At 48.4% G+C, this 16,886-nt stretch overlaps 1 protein-coding gene across 3 annotated transcripts in view; it reads left to right on the forward strand.

Annotated features, from left to right (window-relative positions):
- The window catches only part of RANBP10 (RAN binding protein 10), a 65,926-nt gene that overhangs the window by 41,021 nt on the left and 8,019 nt on the right, over positions 1–16,886 (forward strand). For 2 of the 3 annotated variants that reach the window (XM_024733030.1, XM_024733021.1), the window contains 4 exons: positions 5,921–6,088; positions 12,246–12,268; positions 14,148–14,332; positions 16,726–16,838. In XM_024733030.1, coding sequence (XP_024588798.1) covers positions 5,921–6,088; positions 12,246–12,268; positions 14,148–14,332; positions 16,726–16,838 — 489 coding nt within the window. Of the gene's footprint in view, positions 1–5,536; positions 5,638–5,920; positions 6,089–12,245; positions 12,269–14,147; positions 14,333–16,725; positions 16,839–16,886 lie in introns of those variants that run through there. The other variant, XM_024733014.1, reaches the window with a different exon arrangement.

Here is a 16,886-nt window from a genome sequence, read left to right on the forward strand (position 1 = left end):
CTGAGCTCATTCCCATTACCCCAAAAGTTCTTCCTTCTGATTCTCTCATCAAGCAGACCTCTGCTCAGGGGTCAGCCCTCAGCGAGGACTAACTTGACTACTCCATCTTGGTCAGTCCTCATCCCCAGTCCCACTTCCAGCCTATCATCTGGCTTTGTTTTCTTCAGAGCACATTTCCTCTACCAGGTGTTTTCTTGTTTGCTTATTGATTTACTTATATATTAATGTCTTCTCTGCTCCTTTCACACCACCCACCACCCTCACTTTGTCATCTCCATGGAGTAGGCCTTTATTAACTAATTGATGACAGTTGGATGATGTATGTTCTTTCCAGAGGATGGGAAAGTAGCACAGAGGCCTTTTTTTTTAAAAAATTTATTCATTTTATTTACTTTTTTTTGTCTGCACTGGGTCTTTGTTGCTACGGGCGGGCTTCTCATTGTGGTAGTGCACAGGCTCAGCTGCTCCCCGGCATGTGGGATCTTCCCGGACCAGGGCCCGAACCCATGCCCCCCTGCATTGGCAGGCGGATTTTTTTTTTTTTGTTTTTTTTTTTTTGCGGTACGCGGGCCTCTCACTGCCGTGGCCTCTCCCGCCGCGGAGCACAGGCTCCGGACGCGCAGGCTCAGCGGCCATGGCTCACGGGCCCAGCCACTCCGCAGCATGTGGGATCCTCCCGGACCGGGGCACGAACCCGCGTCCCCTGCATCGGCAGGCGGACTCCCAACCACTGCACCACCAGGGAAGCCCGGCAGGCGGATTCTTAACCACTGTGCCACCAGCCACCAGGGAAGTCCAACACAGAGGTCTTAAACCAAGCTGCTGCTGCTGCTGCAGCCACTGTTACTAAATGAGCTGTATAATAACATTCTGTTTTTAACCCAAGCTACCTTTCAAACACATACATATACACCTTATACACACACACAGGCTCTTGTGTTTGGAAAAAATATTGGCTATGAAATGATAGCTTCAGTTGAATATACATTACAGCTCTGTGATTTTCTTTGAAAAGCTTTTAACTTCATAGCACTTTGACGAGCAAGAGACAAGTAGCTGAGGTGTTGCATCTCTGCACTGATCATTCCAGATGCTCAGAAACTTCTATAGCCATAGTGGACTGTATTAGTTTCCTATTGCTGCTGTAACAATAGTAGTGACTTAAAATAATCATTTTACAGTTCTGGAGGACAGAAGTCCTAAAATCAAGGTGTCAGCAGGGTAGTAGTCTTTCTGGAGGCTCTTGGGGAGAATACATTTCCTTGCCCTTTTTAGCTTTTAGAGTCCACCTACATTCCTTGATTTATGGCCCCCATCGTCCATCTTCATAGCCAGCAGTGTAATAGCATCTTTCATTCTTTCTTTGCTTCCACCGTCACATCACCTTTTCTGACTTGACTCTTCTGCCTCTCTCTTACAAGTACCCCTATAATTGTATTATCCTACCCTCCCTGCCCCCAGATAATTCAGGATAATCTCCCTATTTCAAGAGCCTTGACTTAATCACTTCTGCAAAATCTTTATTACCATGCAAGTTAGCATATTTCACAGGTTCTAGAGATTAGGACCTAGGACATCTTTCGGAGGCCTTATTCAGTGTGTCACAGGGACTATGAATTTTCTTCCTCTGGGCAAATCTATATAATTGACAAATCATTTGGAAATTGAAGAAAAACAAAACAGGAAAATGTATCTATTTTTCAGCCAAACTGAGGTGATGGTGAATCCTGAATTGACTCTAAATAAATATTTTTTTTATTGAGTTCTTTAGTTTTTAAAAAATTTAAAATCCATATTTATAACTTGAGTAGCTTGAGTTAAAAATCCAAAAATTCTATGGTAGGTTTGTCAAAATAATTATATAGTTTATTTTTGAAGAAAAGTATTCAAAAATACTTTAATTTTTATTTTAGGTCTTTGAAAATGTAAGCATCTGTTGTTTTGGTGATCATTATTGAGCACCTCCCTTACACTGAGACAAAAATAGCTCCCAGATATCCTTGAGTCACTGACCAAGTTGGAAACAGTTCTTCCGGATGATTTCTCTAGCTTTAATAAATCAAATGGCCACATTTGTATTAGTTTTTTAAGAGTTACCTACTGCTTCAAAAAAAAAAGTACCTACTGCTTCAATTGGAGAAAGCTTAAAAAAAAAAAAAACCTTCCAGTGTGTGTCTTTTACCTTCTAGACAGTAAAATCTGCATAAAAGATCTGTCACACAGGATCATCCTTGTGTGAGAAAGAAGTGGGCTGGAACTAGTCACTACACACAGACACACATATATGTATATGCATACACCTGTGTCACCGACTCCTGATAGTGGGGGTTGGGGGAAGGGTTAGGAAGTGGTGAGTGAGACAGGGACAGTCCCAGGAACAGTGACTGGTGATTGGAGAGGCTCAGCAGGAACAGGAATTGATCAAGGATGTGAGCAGTATGCTAGGGGAGGACCAAAGAATGTTACAGAAATCTTCAAGGGGCAAGCATGGGCAAACCCTGACACACTGGCCAAAGGGAGGAGCCAGTGAGCACCTGTCAGCAGCGGTGGGCATAGTTCTGAGAGGAACCATAGGAACAGCAAGCAGTCTGTCTACAAGGACTCTTTGGGGACAGCTAGAATGGGCAGTGGCTTTGTTGGGCAGTCTTCTCCCACAGCCACATGGCCTCAGGAGGTGGTAAGCAGTGGGCTTGGCTTTAGGGAAGGCTGTGCTGGTCAAGCAGCATAAAGAGAGCCCCACCACCATCCCTGGCATCCCAGGCCACTGGAGCAGAAGTTTGGGTTTCTAGCAGCTGCAGGGCACTGTAGCAGAATAGCCCATCTTGGGAGACTCCATGCCGAGAACTCAGACCTCTAGCCTGAATTCTGGTGCTCCTGGCTTTCTCTGAATTACACATATGTTCTTTGTATGTGGGAAGTGGGGCTTCTTGCTTAGGAACCCTTTCCCAGTGGGCACTGTAATCTTCACAAAAGCTACCAGAACTAATTGGTGAGTTTGACAAGGATGCAGGATACCAGATGAATATATAAAAAATCAAATACATGTGTGTTTAATAGCTTTATTGAGATAAAATTTACATACCATAAAATCTACTCTTTTAAAATGTACAGTTCAGTGGTTTTTAGCATGTTTACAGAGTTGTGCAACCATTATCATAATCTAATTTTATTTTATTTTATTTATTTTAAAAAATAAAACCTATTGTTTGACCCTCAAGGATGCCCCACTTTCTGTACTCTTTTTTTAAAAATAAATTTATTTTTTAAATTTATTTATTTAGGCTGCTTTTGTTCTCCGTTGCTGTGCGCGGCCCTCCCCAGTTGCAGCAAGTGGGGGCCACTCCTCATTGTGGTGCGTGGGCTTCTCACTGCAGTGGCTTCTCTTGTTGCAGAGCACAGGCTCCAGTCGTGCGCGGGCTTCAGTAGTAGTGGCACTCAGGCTCAGTGGTTGTGGCTCTCCACAACTAGCTGCACACAGCAACAAAGACCCAACACATCCAAAAATAAATAAATAAAATAAATAAAATTTTAAAAATTCAATGTTATTGTTAAAAAATATATATAATATTGAAAGTGAAATACTTAGAAATAAATTTGTTAAAAATCTGTTGAGAGAAATTAAAGAAGACCTAAATAAGTGGAGAGGTATACCATGTTCATGGATTTGAATAATCAATATTATTAAGCTATCTATTCTCTCCAAATTGATCTGTAGATTCAACACAATCCCAATCAAATTCCCAGCAGGAAGTCAACTCTACACCAATAAAAAAAAAAAGTGGTAAAGAAAAAAAATCCCAGCAGGCCTTTGAGAGATACTGTTAAGAAAATGAAAAAGACAAGCCACAGACTGGGAGAAAATATTTGCAAAACACATTTTGTATCTAAAATATATCTATAGCCTTATAGCTCTGTAAGATATACAACCCGAGTTTTTTAAAAAATGGGTTAAAAATTTGAATAGACTATTCAATAATTTTCTAATAAACTGATGGTAAATAAGTATATGAAAAGATGCTCAACATCCTTGGACATTGGGGAAATGCAAATTAAAGCCCCTACATACCTACTAAAATGTCTAAGAGAAGAAGAAAAAACCAAAACAACTGACAGTAACAAGTGCTGGTGAGATTGTGAACTCATTCATTGCTGGTGGGAATGCAAAACAGTACTGCTACTTTGGAAAACAGTTTGGCAGTTTGTTATCAAGTAAAAGATATACTTATCTTGTGACGTGGCAGTACCACTTCTTAGTATTTACTTAAGAGAAATGAAAACATACATCTGCACAAAGACTTATATACAAATATTTATTGGCTTTATTAATAATAGCGAAAAATTAGAAACAACTATATGTCATCAACTAGTGAATGGACAAACTGTGGTACGTCCATACAATGGAGTACTACTCAGCAATAAAAGAAGCAAAATACTGGTACACCTAGCAATGTGGATGAATCTCAAATGCATTATGCTAAGTGAAAGATGCCAGACACAAGAAACTCCAAATTCTGTGATTCCATTTATATGACATTCTGTAAAAGGCAAAACCATAGGAACAAATCAGATCAGTGCTGCCAGAGACTTGGGGGTGCATGGAGTGGAATTGACTGCCAAGAGGCATGAGGAAAAACTCTTTGTAGTGATGGAAATGTTCTATATCTTGATCATGGTGATGGTAACATTTGTTAAAACTTGTTCAAAAAAAAAAAAAAACTTGTTCAACTATCAATTAAAAAGGAAGACTCTTATTACATGTAAATTATACTTAAGTTAAAAAAAACATTAAAAAAAACAACAACCATGGGACTTCCCTGGTGGCGCAGTGATTAGGAATCCGCCTGCCAATGAAGGGGACACGGGTTCGAGCCCTGGTCTGGGAAGATCCCACATGCTGTGGAGCAACTAAGCCTGTGTGCTACAACTACTGAGCCTGTGTGCCACAACTACTGAGGCCCGCACACCTAGAGCTCGTGCTCCACAACAAAGAGAAGCCATCAGGGTCTTCCCTGGTGGTGCAGTGGTTAAGAATCCGCCTGCCAATGCAGGGGACACGGGTTCGAGCCCTGGTCTGGGAAGATCCCACATGCTGTGGAGCAACGAAGCCTGTGTGCTACGACTACTGAGCCTGTGTGCCACAACTACTGAGGCCCGCACACCTAGAGCTCGTGCTCCACAACAAAGAGAAGCCATCAGGGTCTTCCCGGGTGGTGCAGTGGTTAAGAACCCGCCTGCCAATGCAGCGGACACGGGTTCATTCCCTGGTCCAGGAAGATGCCACATACCACGGAGCAGCTAAGCCCCTGCAACACCACTACTGAGCCTGCGCGCTAGAGCCTGCGAGCCACAACTGCTGAATCTGCACGCCACAACTACTGAAGCCCGTACGCCGAGAGCCCATTGCTCCTCAACAAGAGAAGCCACCGCAATGAGAAGCCTGCGCACCTCAATGAAGAGTAGCCCCCACTCGCCGCAACTAGAGAAAGCCCGCACGCAGCAACGAAGACCCAGTGCAGCCAGAAATAAATAAATTAAAAAAAAGAAAAACAACAACCATGATACACCTCAGAGTTCAGTTCAAGCCTCTTCTCCTTCATGAAGCTTTCCCCAACCACCTCCTTGTTTCATGGCCCTCTGGTAAGTCCCTTCCGGGGCACTCATGGTTTTGGTTCCTGTCAACCACAGCTTGGGCTCCTTCTTCAGTAGGGCTGCCTCAACTCCTCAGGGCAGTGACTTGCTGAACTCACTGCTCATTTTGCATAGCCAGACCCTGCCCACAGCTGGCTCTGTGAGAGGGCAGGAGTGCTGGTGAGGTGGTAGCAGGCTGGGGAGAGGAGCTCAGACCTGGGTGGGCTTCTGTGACTGTCTTGTTTTTCTCTCAAGTACCTCACCTCAGCTCTTGCTCTCTTTTCCCCCACAGGTTGGGATAAACATTCCTATGGTTACCATGGTGATGATGGGCATTCCTTCTGCTCCTCTGGGACTGGCCAGCCCTATGGTCCCACATTCACTACAGGAGACGTGATTGGCTGCTGTGTCAACCTCATCAATGGCACTTGCTTCTACACCAAGAATGGCCACAGCCTTGGTGGGTACATAGGGGACCTTGGAGGGTCTGCCCTGTGGAGCCCCTTGGGTTGGTGAGAGGCTTTGAAGCCAAAGCAGTGTTGTAGATCCTCTGCTGAGCTCAAGGCAACTGCAGTCATTTCCTAGCATTGGAGCCCTGCAAGGGGAACGGAGGGTATAGAAATGGTCCCTTTGTTAATCCATCCATTCAGCAGCATTTATCGAGCCTGGGTCGGTGCTGAGAGAGCAGCAATGTCGTGGTCGTGCTCCTGGCCTGTGTGACACTCGTTGGAGCGAGGTTTAGGGTCAGTGAGAAGTTTGAGGGGCCCTAGTACATACTTGACAGTGGTAGTGATTTGCATGCCTGTCGCCTGGGCCCAGACTTTCTCTGGCCCTTCTGCAGGGCACTGGTTGCTATGGAGCAACAGTGAGGGCTGCCCTAGTACAGGAGGTAAACAGGCTGGAGTCAGATGGGGTCAGATCTCTTCTGGCCTGTTTGTGGTTAATAGACAGCAACCTGGACAGAGTTATATTGAAAAAGCCCCTTTGGTTAAACTGAGAAGGAGGGACTGATTGGAGTAAGGGCTGAGGAAGAGGCAGGTGGCATGAGCCGTGGCCGTGGTGATGGGTGCAGGCAGTGGAGAACAGGCCTGCAAAGGACTAGGGGTGCCGCAGCGGGGCTTAGTGATAGATGGGGTGCACTGGAAAGACGGGAACATGGTAAAGTGGCTAGATTAGTGGTGCTGTCAACTAGGATCAGAAACCCAGGAGAAGCAGCAGTCCTTGGAAGGTCTTGAGAACTCTGGAGGATACCTTGAAGAGTAGTCCTGTACACATATAGGAATTTAGGATTAGAAACTAAGAGAGAGGGGAACTTTGGCTATTCTGACACCTTGCCGTAGTAGGGCTGACTGCTATTTGGCCCTCAAGTGAGTGGAACCCATGGCCACAGTGGCCCTGAGGTGGTACCTAACTGCTGGGCCTGCCTGCCTGGGTTTGCAGAGGTCTCTAATCTGGCAGAACCCTACCAGCCAGGTTGACCACAGACCTTGCCAGGAAAGGGAGTTGGGCATTTTACTTTGAACCCAACTTGTAGGAGGCTCACTTCCCCTGGTTTGCGGGACAGTCAAAAGGTGGCTGCCACTCCCCACATCCCTCTGTAGCTTCTCCAGGAGATGAGCCCAGGCAAAACCAGGGGACCTGGGTGGAAATGGGGTTTACTTGTGGCTGGGGCTGAGAGAGCAGGAGCCAGCATTCCTCAACAGGGCCGTCAGATGCCACAGCCTAGAATGGGCAGCCAAGAGCATAGCACAGACGATGCAGAGCTGACCCAGGTGCACATCTGGAAAAACTCTCCCCTGAAATCCATGGCCACCTAGCTGCAGTTGCTGGTATCCAGCCTGTGAGGAGCTAGCTGCTGGAGGGCAAGGCCAAGGTCTCAAGATGACTCCTCATTCCCCACTCTGTTCTCTGACTCCAGCTATTTCCTGCCTTTTGACTTTTCTGCTGTCAGAGTCCCAGGGGCCACTATTATGGGCTATCAGTCCTTACCCAAGCCCTGTTTCACTTGCCTCTCTGAGCCAGGCCCAGTTCTGCCTGTCTGCTCTGAATACCTGACCTCCTTACATCTCTTCAGCTTGTCCACACTTTGCTCAGAGCATGGCACCTGTTGTGGGACATAAGATTTGGGGCATATCTGCTGTCCCTTCTGCACCTGCACCTCCCTCCTCTGGGCCCTAAGCTCTTTGTCAGTCAGATCCCTAGGTCCCTAAGGAGCTCGTGGCCACCTTAATGTCAGCCCAGACCCTCACACTGTTTTTATTTTATTTATTTGTTTATTTATTTAGGCTGGTTTGGGTCTTTGTTGCTGCACGCAGGCTTTCTCTAGTTGTGGCGAGCGGGGGCTACTCGTAGTTGTGGTGCACGGGCTTAGTTGCTCTGTGGCATGTGGGATATTCCCGGACCAGGGCTTGAACCCATGTCCCCTACATTGTCAGGCAGATTCTTAACCATTGCGCTACCAGAGAAGCCCCCTCACACTGTTTTTAAAAACTCATCTCCCAGGACTTCCCAGGCAGTCCAGTGGTTAAGACTCCACACTTTCCACTGCAGGGGGCATGGGTTTGATACCTGGTTGGGGAACTAAGATCCCACATGCCATGTGGCGTGACCAAAAAAAATAGAAAAATAAAAATACTCCTTTCTCTAGTATATGTTTTTTTTGTTTTGGTTTGGTTTTTTAAATTTATTTATTTATTTTTGTCTGCGTTGGGTCTTCGTTTCTGTGAGCGGGCTTTCTCTAGTTGCAATGAGCGGGGGCTACTCTTCATTGTGGTGTGCGAGCTTCTTATTGCGGTGGCTTCTCTTACTGCGGAGCACGGGCTCTAGGCACGCAGGCTCAGTAGTTGTGTTGCACGGGCTTAGTTGCTCTGCATGTGGGATCTTCCCGGACCAGGGCTCGAACCCATGTCCCCTGCATTGACAGGCAGATTCTTAACCACTGCACCACCTGGGAAGTTCCCCCTAGTACATGTTTATATAGACCCCATGGAAGTCCTCACACATCTTGTAATAAAACTTCCTTTAGGCCTGTATTATCTATTTTTCAAGCCTGTCACGATCTTCTTTGGTCTTGCTTTTTCTGTCTCGAATATTTGGTATCCTCTTCAGCATTGTATTAACCTAAATTTTGATAAACATGTTTATTTGTGTTTTCATCAAGATATAAAAATATTGGAAGAGGACAAGGCTGGATTTGAGCCCTTCAGCCTACAGCTTGTCCAGGTAGACACCAGCCATTTAAGAATCACTTCATTATGTTAATTGAATCTTGTGTTTTTCTGTCTTGTCCACAAGGATACTACTGAGACCTTACTAAAAAATGGATATGACCCGTCCTCTGCATTTTCTAGATCACGAAATTTGATGGAAAGTCAATGAAAGTGATAGACCACTTGGTGAATCTTCTAATGACCTTGTTTCCTTTTCACAAGCCAGCTTATCAATATAATGCACTTCAGAATCTCACGCAGGATCAGTGAGCCAATCATTGCTCTCTAACCTCAGAACATTTCTCCCTTTAGAGAAGCAGAGTGATGTTTCCTGCCTCTGGCCGCCCCGCTCCTTTTATTTGCTCCGTTGTCCTCTGTCACAGCACTCACCCCATGTGTCATTGGTCAGTTGTCTGTGTAATTACTAGTTGCACACCATCTCTCTTGCTGGAGTTTGCAGCACTTTTAGGGCCAGGCTTACAGCTGGCTCCCTATTGTCTGTCATAAGGCCTAGCTCCTGGGAGGTCTCAGCAAATACTTGATGGGAGAACAAATGAACACTGAGTGAATGGAGACTGGAGACTGATGTCTCACCCACAAGTGGTCCATGAGCTTTCAGAGTAATTTTTTTTTTTGCCTGCATTGCACAGCATGTGGGATCTTGGCTTTCCCACCAGGGATCGAACCCGCACCCCCTGCAGTGGAAGCGCGGATTCTTTTTCTTTTTTTTAAATAAATTTATTTATTTATTTTTGCCTTCATTGGGTCCTCGTTGCTGCGCGTGGGACCTCTCTAGCTGTGGCGAGCAGGGGCCACTCTTTGCTGCAGTGCATGGGCCTCTCATTGTGGTGGCCTCCCCCGTTGCAGAGCATGGGCTCTAGGGCGCCTGGGCTTAGTTGCTCCATGGCACGTGGAATCCTCCGAGACCAGGGCTCGAACCCGTGTCTCCTGAATTGACAGGCAGACTCTTAACCACTGTGCCACCAGGGAAGCCCTGAAGCATGGATTCTTAACCACTGAACCCCCGGGGAAGTCCCCAGAGTAATTTTTATACAGGCTCTTTATACCCTCAGCCTCAGTGACCCCTGAGCTATGTCTTTTTGGCTCAGGGTACTTCTTAGCAGCAGGTTTGAATGTCCTATTTGCATCCTGGATCTCTGCCTGGCCCTTCTCAGATCTTCCCGTGGGCCATCTCAGATCTTGCCATCACAATGTCTTTGTGGAGGCTCCCAGAGACCTACAGGGCTACAGGGAGCGATGTTGCCCTTGTTCAGTGCAATAGGGGGTGGAGTGGCCTCTTTTCTCATCCTCCTGGAAGCACCTCAAGGCCTTGTCCTTCCTGAGTGCCATTGTGAGTAGAGCTAGGCAAGCCCGAGTAGGTCATCCCCTTGGCAGAAATGTGGCAGTTGTCTCGCCCTGTGGCGCAACTCTAGCCAACTTGTACCTAGACCTCACAGTTTATGAAGCAGCTTTCATAGAGAATCTGTTTCTCCTTTCTTCTTGAGGTGTTGGGTATATTGTTACCCCCTTTTTTCAGATGGGCTCAGGGAGGTTGGGTAGCTTGCCAAAGGTCACACTGCAGATAATTGATGGAGACTGGACTCCACTTTCTTCCAGGGTTCTGTGGGCTTCTTCGCGAGCCTGGGAGTACAGCAGCATTAGCCTGGCCACACTGAGATTCATGGGGGCAGCTCCCATGCAGACCTGGTGGGTGGACACGGAGGGGCTTCCAGATTCCATCCTGCTAGTTCTGTGACTGCTGACTCTGCATGTGGGGCTCAGGAGTGGCCTCAGGCAGGAAGGTCATGGGTTTATGAACTTCTTTCACTGAGGAGCAAAATAGCCCAGTAAAGAATGTAAACAGTCTCTCTGTGCCTTGGTTTTTTCATATGTAAACTAGTGTCAGAGGCAGTATACACCTTCCAGGGTTGTTTTGAGGATTAAATGCTTCCTAGTAAGACATGATTCCAGTGCCCAGCACAGAGGAAGAACATGGGATGCTCACTTGGCTGCTGTCAGGATTCTGGCCCCAGGTTTACTGGGAGACCTATCATCAGACCCTCACCTGTTCTTCAGTCTTGCTGGGTTTCACTTTCTTTTTGGGGTGGAGTTGAGGGAGCAGACAGGGACCTCCAAATAGTCAGTGGTTTGAAAACCTCTCAGGCCGAAAGCGTAGGAGCTTCTAGAAGATATAAGAATTTTAAAAAATGGGAAGGCTATGAGCCCTTGGGAGAGTGTCCTTGGGCCTTGAGTCATTTCTCAATCTGCAGAATATGAATGCTCTGGTAGATATGCTGAGGCCCCTCTCCTGCTCAGGGCTGTTCCTATATTTAGGGTCCCTATCCCCTCTACCCTCACTTCTGATTTAGGACTAAGGTCCCTAGAAACACAGCCTCTTCTCTTGGCAGGAGGGTTCAGAGGGTACACAGGCCACTGTTAACTTGGGCTTTGTCAACTTGGAATCTCTGGGGACTCTGGGCAAGTATGGGCTGAAGATGGGCAGCTGCTGCCCTCTCTGTCTCCACTGCTCTGTCAGCTTAGAGATGATGTTGGAGCATCAGACTAGAAATGAGTCCAGTCCCACTAGCTTCTGCTGGTTTTATGACTGCTGGCAAATCATTTAGCCTCTGAGGCTTACTTTCCACATCTGTAAAATGGGGATAAGAAAGCCTGCTACCCATAGTTGGTATGAGGATCAGATGAGGTAATGGATGGAAAAGGGCCTGGCATACACGGCAGGTCTCCATAAATACATGTTGGATCAAGAGAACAATCAGGCCTAGAGAGGACTCAGGGTAGATCATTTGGGTTTAGTCCTTCCTAGCAGGTTTTCCCTGAAAGGGTAGAAATGCTGTGGACAAATACCCAAATATCTGACTTCACTTCTGGCCAAGCGACTCAGCAAAGGGAAGGCCAGGGTGTAAACCTACTAGGCGAGACTTCCCTGGTAACGCAGTGGTTAAGAATCTGCTGGCCAATGCAGGGGACATGGGTTTGAGCCCTGATCCGGGAAGATCCCACATGCGGTGGTTCAGTTAAGCCTGTGCGCCACAACTACTGAAGGCTGTGCGCCTAGAGCCCGTGCTCTGCAACAAGAGAAGCCACCACTATGAGAAGCCCACGCACTGCAACAAAGAGTAGCCCCCGCTCGTCGCAACTAGAGAAAGCCCACGCGCACAGCAATGAAGACCCGAAACAGCCAAAAATAAATAAATAAATGTATTAAAAATATAAATAAAATAAAGTAAAATAAAAAATAAACCTACCAAGCCCTGGCTAGTGCTTGTCCTTCACCATAGGGGAGGTGTGATGACCAGCCCCTCCCCCAGCCATTGTGACGGACCCTCGCGGGGCCCACAGAGGCATGGGAAACCAGGTGGCCTGATGACTGTTCCTTTCCCTCCACAGGTATAGCCTTCACAGACCTCCCGGTAAGTACTACTATTGGGTCTCCTGCTCTGGCCCCGGGGGCCGACTGGGAAAGGGCATGGTGTTACCTGCAAGTGCAGGGTGTGGAGTCCTGCCCTTTCCCCAGCCAGGGATGTGTGCTGTGTCGTCAGCTTGAAGGTACCAGTAGGTGGTACCTGCCAGCCTTCTCCTCTCTCCAGCAGCAAGGCCTGGTCTTCCCCCATGACTCTTAGCAGGTGACAGAGATTTGTGGCATTTCCAAAGGCAGCTAGGAGGTAGGGGACGGTGTGGGCAGAGATGAGGTAGCTCCATGGTTCAGCTGGTCTGAACCAGTTCTGTGTGGCTTATAGCTAGTGGACCTGTGTGCAGAGTATAGAAAATTGTTCGTATAGAAACTTGTTCCTGAGCTGTTAGGGAGCCAGGTCCCTGTGCATACCCATCAAAGATCCCTGAGGAAAGCCAGTGCCCTAGAGGACTGAACCTGCTACTGTGCAGGGTACTCCTGGGCCAGAGAAGTGAGATTTATGGGTTCTTCTCCTCTTAGAAAAGGGTGAGGTTTCCTGCTGGCTTCGTTCAGGGCTCATCCCACCTCCTGCACTCCAGCCCTTCTTTGTCATGAGTCATCACAGGCCTTGTCACATGCAGGGCCTCCACCCAGAATGCTGGGATCCTGGCTTGGCTCTGTGTGCCCTGGCTGGGGTCGGGAAGGAGGAAAGGTTTGCTGACCCTGGGGACTGCTTAGGGATCCTGGGCTCCCATGTGATGCTGTAGGAATAAGAAATGCCCCTGTGATCTGAGGGGCCTTCTGAAGCCCAGACTGCAACACGCAGGATCCTGTTAGAACCTCTGTCTATGTATCAAAATCCTTCCCTCCAACCTGGAGTCCCCAGAGAGGGGCTGTGGTCCTAAGCAAAGAAAGAGAACAGACACAGGAGGAGAATTCTGACCCTGAGTGGGGAAGAGTCTAGTGGTGGAGGTATGACATGAAACACCCAGACATGGATGTGATGGCACTCTGTGCCAAGTGCTAGAAAGGCTGAACCCAGTGTGCAGTACCGGCACGTGGTAGTCAGGAATGATACGTGGTCTAAGGATGGAAGGTGGAAGAGAAGACTGGGGACCTGGGGCCAATGAGGAGGAGGCTGGTGAGGCATTGGGCTGTAGCAGTGGGAGCCATAGAAGGCATGGAGTGAGGGAGCGACCTGGCAAAAGCTGGTCAAGGCAGGGAATAGATGGGAAGCAGGGAGCCCCACACCCAGAGGGACATGCCCAAACCTCACTGGCCAGAAGATCCTCCTCTTAGTGAGCCTCAGACAGGAAGGGCAGCAGCCTTTCTTTAGCCTTTTCCAGTGTCAGGGGGGTCCATACCACCTAACCCCCTTGGCCATTTGGCCATACTCTCCTCTTCCTCCCCTCCTTTCCTCTCTCCCCGCATCCCTTCCTGCCCCCTTATATACCTGCCTTTTTTGTGGCAAAGGGATCCGTGGTCCTGGATCTTTCTGAGAGGAGCCATCATCCACCCCTGCGGCAGATCTTCACGGGCACACCTGCAGGGCTGTGGAGCCCAGCCTGCCTCTCTGTGCTCTGGCTGAGTCCCGAAGGGGGGCCTTGGGCTTTGGGAACACTACAGCCTCTGATGCAGGGCAAGAGACTCCATGTTGAGCCTGCCTTGCTTTTCTTTTGCCATCTCCCCTCAAACTTTGGGGAATAGTGTCTCTGCTAGGGAGGTGGGCAGAATGTGGCTTAGCCGTGCCTCCCCCAGCCATGCTGCAATTCTCTCAAAGCCAAAGCAACAGCCTGCGGGAGCCAGCGCCTTCCCCTCTGTGCCGGAGGTGAGATGAGGCGAGGCCCTGCTGCCCCATTGCCCTCAGGGCCCAACTGACATTTCATTCTCCTCCTCAGGCCAACCTCTACCCCACCGTAGGCCTGCAGACACCTGGGGAGATTGTGGACGCCAACTTTGGGCAGCAACCCTTCCTGTTTGACATTGAGGACTACATGCGGGAGTGGCGTGCCAAGGTCCAGGGTACTGTCCACTGCTTCCCCATCAGTGCCCGGCTTGGCGAGTGGCAGGCGGTGCTGCAGAAGTGAGTGCCCCGCTCCTGCCCTTACCCAGCCCTGCCCCGTCCCAGGGGCCTCACTCTCCTGTAGGCCCCTGTACTGCTACAAGCTGCTCTTGTGAACTTTAGTGGGTAGCGTTCCTTCTGGAAGGCACTCCCAGGATGACTCTGCCTGCTGCTCTCCTGCTCCTCTCTTAGTTCAGTTCTCCAGAGCTGCTCCTAGTTAAACCTTTGCCCCCTCAACTGGATCGGAAGGCCCTGTATGTAATATCACCAGCAGGGCGGTTTTCCTTCCCCAGGTCGTTTTGCAGAGGATGTGCTAGTACGCCCTGTGGTATCTTCCTCTGTGCACTTTTCTTTTCCATCATAGGGAGTGTCTGTCATACCATGACTCTGGCCTAAGGTCACCTCTCAGGGTCAGATCCAGCTAAGTCCCTTGCATCTGTGGCAGTGGTGGTGTGAAGAGGGTCCTCCCTAGGACCTAGCTGGCTCTTGGCTGATTAATTCCCAGCCTCTCCTGGGAAACAGCCTTGATGAGAATCCCAAGGGAGGCCAGATATGGTTCTCTCTTCCACTTGACAGCTGCAGGCCCGAGTGAGGCAATGACCTGTACCCACTCTGCCAGGAGGTGGGTTAGTTTGTTAGCTTGGCTCCCAGGGGTGGGCCGAGAGGGGCTGGGCTTCTACTAGCTCTGGTCATTGCCTTGCAGACACTGGGGTACCAGAGGCCAGCGGGTGGGGGTGGGTTGCACACTGGGTTCTTTGTGTAGCCTTCCTTTCTTTAGGGATTGATATTGAGGCAGGCCCCATGGGAGGGCTGAGGCAGGGGCTAGGTGGCCAGACCCTTCTCAGGAATAGCAGCACTACTACATCTTGTCCCCAGCCCCCAGAACTTATAAGAAGCCCTTCCTTGGAGGGCCAGCATGGTGCCAGTCCCCATAGCAGGCTTGCTGGGACAGGCAAGGGAAGAGGTGGGGCTGCCCCAGCTGTGTTGGGGAGGGACTAATACTTTCAGCTGACAGGGCCTGGGCTCAGCACGTGGGTATATTTGTTTACATGTATGTATCTGTGTGCCTGTGTGTTCATATGTAGTATTTGCTGAGACCTGCATATAACTCATATCTGTGATTTCATATAACTTCGCTTTATGGACATTGTTAATGGCTGTATTATCTCGCAGACACATTTGCCACAAGCCCCTTGGCTGGCTTCCCTTGGTGGTAGGTTCAGGTTATTTCCTCTCTCTTGCTTGTGTAGGTCACCCTTTTGTACATAAAGAGTTTTCCATATTTAAGATTATTTTCTGGGGGTCCTTTCAAGAAGTGGAATTACTGAGTCAAAGGGACTGTACATTTTAGTGACCTCTGACGTGCATATGGGTGCATCTGAACCGTGTTTTGTCAAGAATTTTTAACCTTGTGTTTATAATAATATAAGTATTATAATTCTTATTCATAATGTTATAAATACATAATTTCATAATAAGAGGTTGTATATATTGACTTCTTGCTTTGCTAGGCACTTTATATGGATCATCTCATTTACCCCTTAAAACATGAGGGAACACACAGCTGAACTTCTGTGCCTTCTGCATGACAGCTCTTCAGACATTTGTGTTGGCAGTTATATTAATGACACTGACATATGCACACACCAAGGTATTCACTTTTGTACACATCAGATACGAGGACTCTACGTGTGCTGCTGCTTAGCCAGCTTCCAGTGGGATTAAATGGTTTCTGGGCATCAGGCTTCTCAGGGCCATCTCCCAAAGATTGTGTTCCTGTTGGCCACGTTACTGCCTGAAACCTTGGCTTCTTGGGCCCTTAATTTGTTGTGTATTGTGGAGTAACTTGGGTCGTGGGTTAGCTCCCCATCACCGTCTAGAGCCAACACTCCTGAGGGCCAGGTTCACCTGAGCTGGAATGTTTCTGCCGGGCGCGTGGGGCACCTGCAGAGGAGCTCCTGTGTCTGTAGAAGGTACGCACGTGGCATGCATCGTCACTGGGCAGCTGCCAGACTGCTTGGCTGGCTGCCCTTCCAGGAAGCCCTCATAGAGACTATCGGCAGTCTCTGGGTTTGCTTCAGGTCACAGGAGGCAGCCGCTTCTATAAGGAGATGGTATGTGCCTCTGTATGTACTTTTGTTATCATACTTGCCCACCTGTGGGCAGCATATCCCAGAGAAACTGCAGCCACTCCTCCAAGCTGTGAGGACAGATGTGGTGACCTGCCCCTCTTCTGCCTGACTGCATGAGCACTGGGGGATTTTTCATTTGTTTCAGCCCCTTTATTATTCTGTGGAGGTTGCACCTGTAAGATATGTTTAAGGAAGACCTAACAGGGAGATAGTCTGTCCCATCAGGGGGTTGGTGAGAAATGCAGTTCTTAGGTGTCACCTTGAGCATTTCCTTTTTTCTAGCATGGTCTCATCTTACCTGGTGCATCATGGGTATTGTGCCACGGCCACGGCTTTTGCCCGAATGACTGAAACCCCGATTCAGGAAGAACAAGCGTCCATAAAGAACAGACAAAGTAAGGTTGATTCTCCTCTCCCCTCTCCCTCCCTCTCTCACCTGTCCC

This window comes from Neophocaena asiaeorientalis, unplaced genomic scaffold (assembly GCF_003031525.2).
Source record: "Neophocaena asiaeorientalis asiaeorientalis breed wild unplaced genomic scaffold, Neophocaena_asiaeorientalis_V1.1 scaffold90, whole genome shotgun sequence".
Taxonomy (NCBI): Eukaryota; Metazoa; Chordata; class Mammalia; order Artiodactyla; family Phocoenidae; genus Neophocaena; species Neophocaena asiaeorientalis.